Source organism: Dendrobates tinctorius, unplaced genomic scaffold, assembly GCF_039654945.1.
Source record: "Dendrobates tinctorius isolate UK_male_01 unplaced genomic scaffold, ASM3965494v1 ptg000055l, whole genome shotgun sequence".
NCBI classification, from domain to species: Eukaryota; Metazoa; Chordata; class Amphibia; order Anura; family Dendrobatidae; genus Dendrobates; species Dendrobates tinctorius.
In genome coordinates, this window is record NW_027361723.1 from 7155001 (window position 1) to 7158432 (window position 3432).

At 38.8% G+C, this 3432-nt stretch overlaps 1 protein-coding gene across 1 annotated transcript; it reads right to left on the reverse strand.

Moving 5' to 3' along the window:
- Positions 1-705: 705 nt before the first annotated feature.
- Positions 706-2769, reverse strand: LOC141091708 (forkhead activin signal transducer 3-like). The gene is made up of 3 exons (XM_073577402.1): positions 2506-2769; positions 1814-1918; positions 706-1215 (listed from the first exon to the last, which is right to left on the reverse strand). The coding sequence occupies exons 1-3, from the start codon at positions 2767-2769 to the stop codon at positions 706-708; spliced, it is 879 nt and encodes a 292-aa protein (XP_073433503.1).
- Between the last annotated feature and the right edge of the window lie 663 nt (positions 2770-3432).

Consider the following 3432-nt stretch of genomic DNA (forward strand, 5'->3'; position numbering starts at 1 on the left):
CGTCACAATTACCTGTTATTTTGTGCTGATATCAAATAAAATACATTTGAGTATGTGTGTACCGTAAAAGTTGAAGTTCAAAAGGTATGAACACTTTTTCAAGGCACTGTATATATAAATTTAGTTTTAAGGTAGTAAAACAAAGTTGTATATATTTTTGGCATCAGAATAAATATAACAAAGTTACCTACTATTAAATTAAATTTTTATCTAGCACATTGTGACATCTCCAGGTTAGGATTTTGTATTTTTCATATTTTTATTCTGCTAATTTCAAGTATTCTGCAGAAATATTACTAGTAATGAGCCAAATATCAGTTCTACATGTGGAGAGACGAGCCGCCCATACTGATCCTCTGCGCCTCTTGTTATATTTGGAGACATACAGAATCTCTTCACGAGAATTTGTCTGGAGATATTGACCCAAAATTAGAGAGACTAGAATCTTAGTTGGCCGAGGGGAATGTTAATATTTAAGGGGAAGCTTTAGGGTCACATTTTACATATAAAGAACCAAGATAATAGTTTATAGTGAAAAGCAGTTTATTAGGAATAAAACAACAAACACCTAAGAATGATTTACAAAAGCCGGGAAGCTTGAAGTGTCCTTGGTGGTCTCTGTATTGATCTTGGTGGGGCAGGTTCCCAGAGTGTGTGGCGCCCCCTGTGATGTCAAACACAGGGAAAAATTGACTGGAGGGTGATTCATTTCCATGGTCTGTGGGGGGTGGGTAATTGTGGTCCTAGGGTATAGGAGTTCTGGTAAGGAGGGTTAGAATAAGATGTGAAGGGGGAGATAAAATTAGATGATGATGGGTAGTTATCCAGGGGTATAGATGGGAAATTCGGGTAAAACACAAGAGGGTGAACACTGGGAGGGGCAACCACATTAGGAGGAACATAGCTGGAATAAGACATAGGAAGGTTCCACAGGATCATTGGGAAAGGCGAAACTGGGTCTAGAGAGAAAGAGGTGGCTGATATAGAAGCAGCTTCTGGTCTGATGGGGACTTTGTCTTTTGGAAGAGAAAGGTGATGGTCATCTAAAGACCTGTAGGGATGTCCATAGAGAATGAAGGGGGCCAGGTCCAGGTGGTAGATATCCTGTCTGCTGACCGCTGTCTCCTGGAGCTTCATGGCCTCTGGACGAATCAGACTCACATCCACTGTCCAGTAGTTCCCTTTGCCCTGAGGCTTGTGTGGATCTATCAGCACCTGAAATAAAGATGAAATAAATTCAAATAAAACTGTAATTTCTGCAATATAAAGTCACTACTGTATATTGGGGTCATAGAGAAGAATTGATTATATGAGTAACTTCGGTAGAAAACTGATCTATAAGATTGTTGATTGGAGTAATTAGGAGGAAACATCTACCAGTAATATTACAAGTGGGAAACGCCTTTTTTTTTTTTTTTTTTTTTTCCCGAAAATGTCACTAAGTGATAGCTTCTGAAAAAGATTCAGATCTCCTATTTGGGTGGTCTGTATTCTCACCTCCTGTACCAGAAGCTGTTTCCCTGGACTCCTTTTTAAACAGAGTATCCGGCACCCAGACAGAGACATCACTTCTGTCTATCACTGCGTCTATCACAGTGGTGGTTGTGGGCTACTAGTGCTGTCATGCATCTCTCAATCAATTAACTCTTATATCATAATTTTGAATGTCCCTTCACTCACTGAGCGGGAGTTGGCTCTGTTACCCCTGTGAAAACTGCCCAAATGATATTGCTTATCTTTACCAGCTTGCTTAAGAATGGGTACCAGGATATTGTATAGAATCACCCCAGTAATGACTCCACTGAGTCCTCACCTTTCTGAAGCAGTCGTTACAGGACAGGTTGTGTCTGACGGAGTCTTTCCACCCTTGATATCGTCCCTTAAAGATGGGGAAGAAGTTGCTAATCTTGTCTAAAATCTGAAGACCAAGAAAAACAAATCCATTTAGTCCTGCTAATTAGTTAATAGCTGTGAATCCCATTTATCCTAAACTGTGAATTTTCCTTTCCTAAAAAATACACAATAAATTACAATTTATATGGAGGGTTAAGAACTAGCAGGAAGCTTAATTTTTTTTTTTATCCTGGAAGTTTCTGGCTGTTATCATGTAACAGTATATTCCCACATTGAACTGCAGAAAGGAAGGATCCAGCGGAGTAGAAGGCAGCTAAAATTTTAACTTTATTTGCAAAAAATTTTTTATTAAATTGGAATGTTAAATTTTTAGCTGCCTTCTACTCCGCTGGATCCTTCCTTTCCGTCCTGGGCGTTAGCTGGTGGTGAGGATTCCTCGCAGTGGTGAGCTGATCTTTCCTTTTCTTTTTTTTTAGTATATTCCCACAATGCGAGAAAGTCTTGTTATGAAATATTTGCTGTTTTTTCTGTGTATATGACTGAAGAAAAAATGTAGTAAAAATATCTCCACTTAGTAGAATTAAAGGCTTAAAAGATTTGTTGTCCCTTCTAAGAATCCTAAGTAAATTACCTCTAATAAAGTTGTTTTACCTGCGACAGCTTCAGCTTCTTCTCTGGGACACTTTGTATCACCAGCGCAATCATGGCCAGGTATGTGTATGGAGGTTTGGGGTATCGCTTGTAATTCTTTTTTCCCCCGGCTTTCTCCTCCTGACCTGGTGTCGTGTCTGGGTCACACTGTGCACCTTCTCCTGGACCACCATCCATGTTGGAGTCCATTTCTAGTATCTGCTCAATAGTGAGCACGTTGGGTGTTGGCATATTGGTTGTCCCAGCTTGGAGGTTTGAGCTCATGTCTCACAAATGTCTTTACAGACTCCAATATTAGATGTGATGTGACCATTGGCCAGGGAAGGAGCCTTGATAAATGCTGATGTTCCCACATCCGGCTTTGTTATGTTAATACCCCCAAAACAAGATGGAGCCCTATAGTGATGAAACCTTGATAGACCTAGATCCATAAGGACAATGGCACTTCAGTATGAATACACAAAGTTTCTGTTCTTGGGCGTGACCCATCCTTAAAATGTGTTTTGTGATGTATATTTTGTGAATACCCTGCATGTATACCATGTGGCCCCTTGTGTATAACCAATTGTCAGTCACATTAGTAATTCTGAGGACAAGAAGAAAATAAACCACCCTTGTGGACAACAGTTTGTCCCTTCGCCTGAAGATTTTACATTTTCTAAATGTGTATAAATGGTCACTTTCAGACAAAATTACCAATCATTTGTTTTAATATATTACTAATCCAGTAAAATGTTATAGTCCTCATTGTTGGTTGACTTTTTCACTCCAACCCATTATTCAATATTTTGGATTACATACACACACACATATATATATATATAAATTTGTTGCACTTGTTTTTCCCTTGATCCTATAGTTTAATTTTCCTCCTGGGCTTTTTTGTATTTATACTTTTCATATATCAATATTTTTTCCGTATCAAAC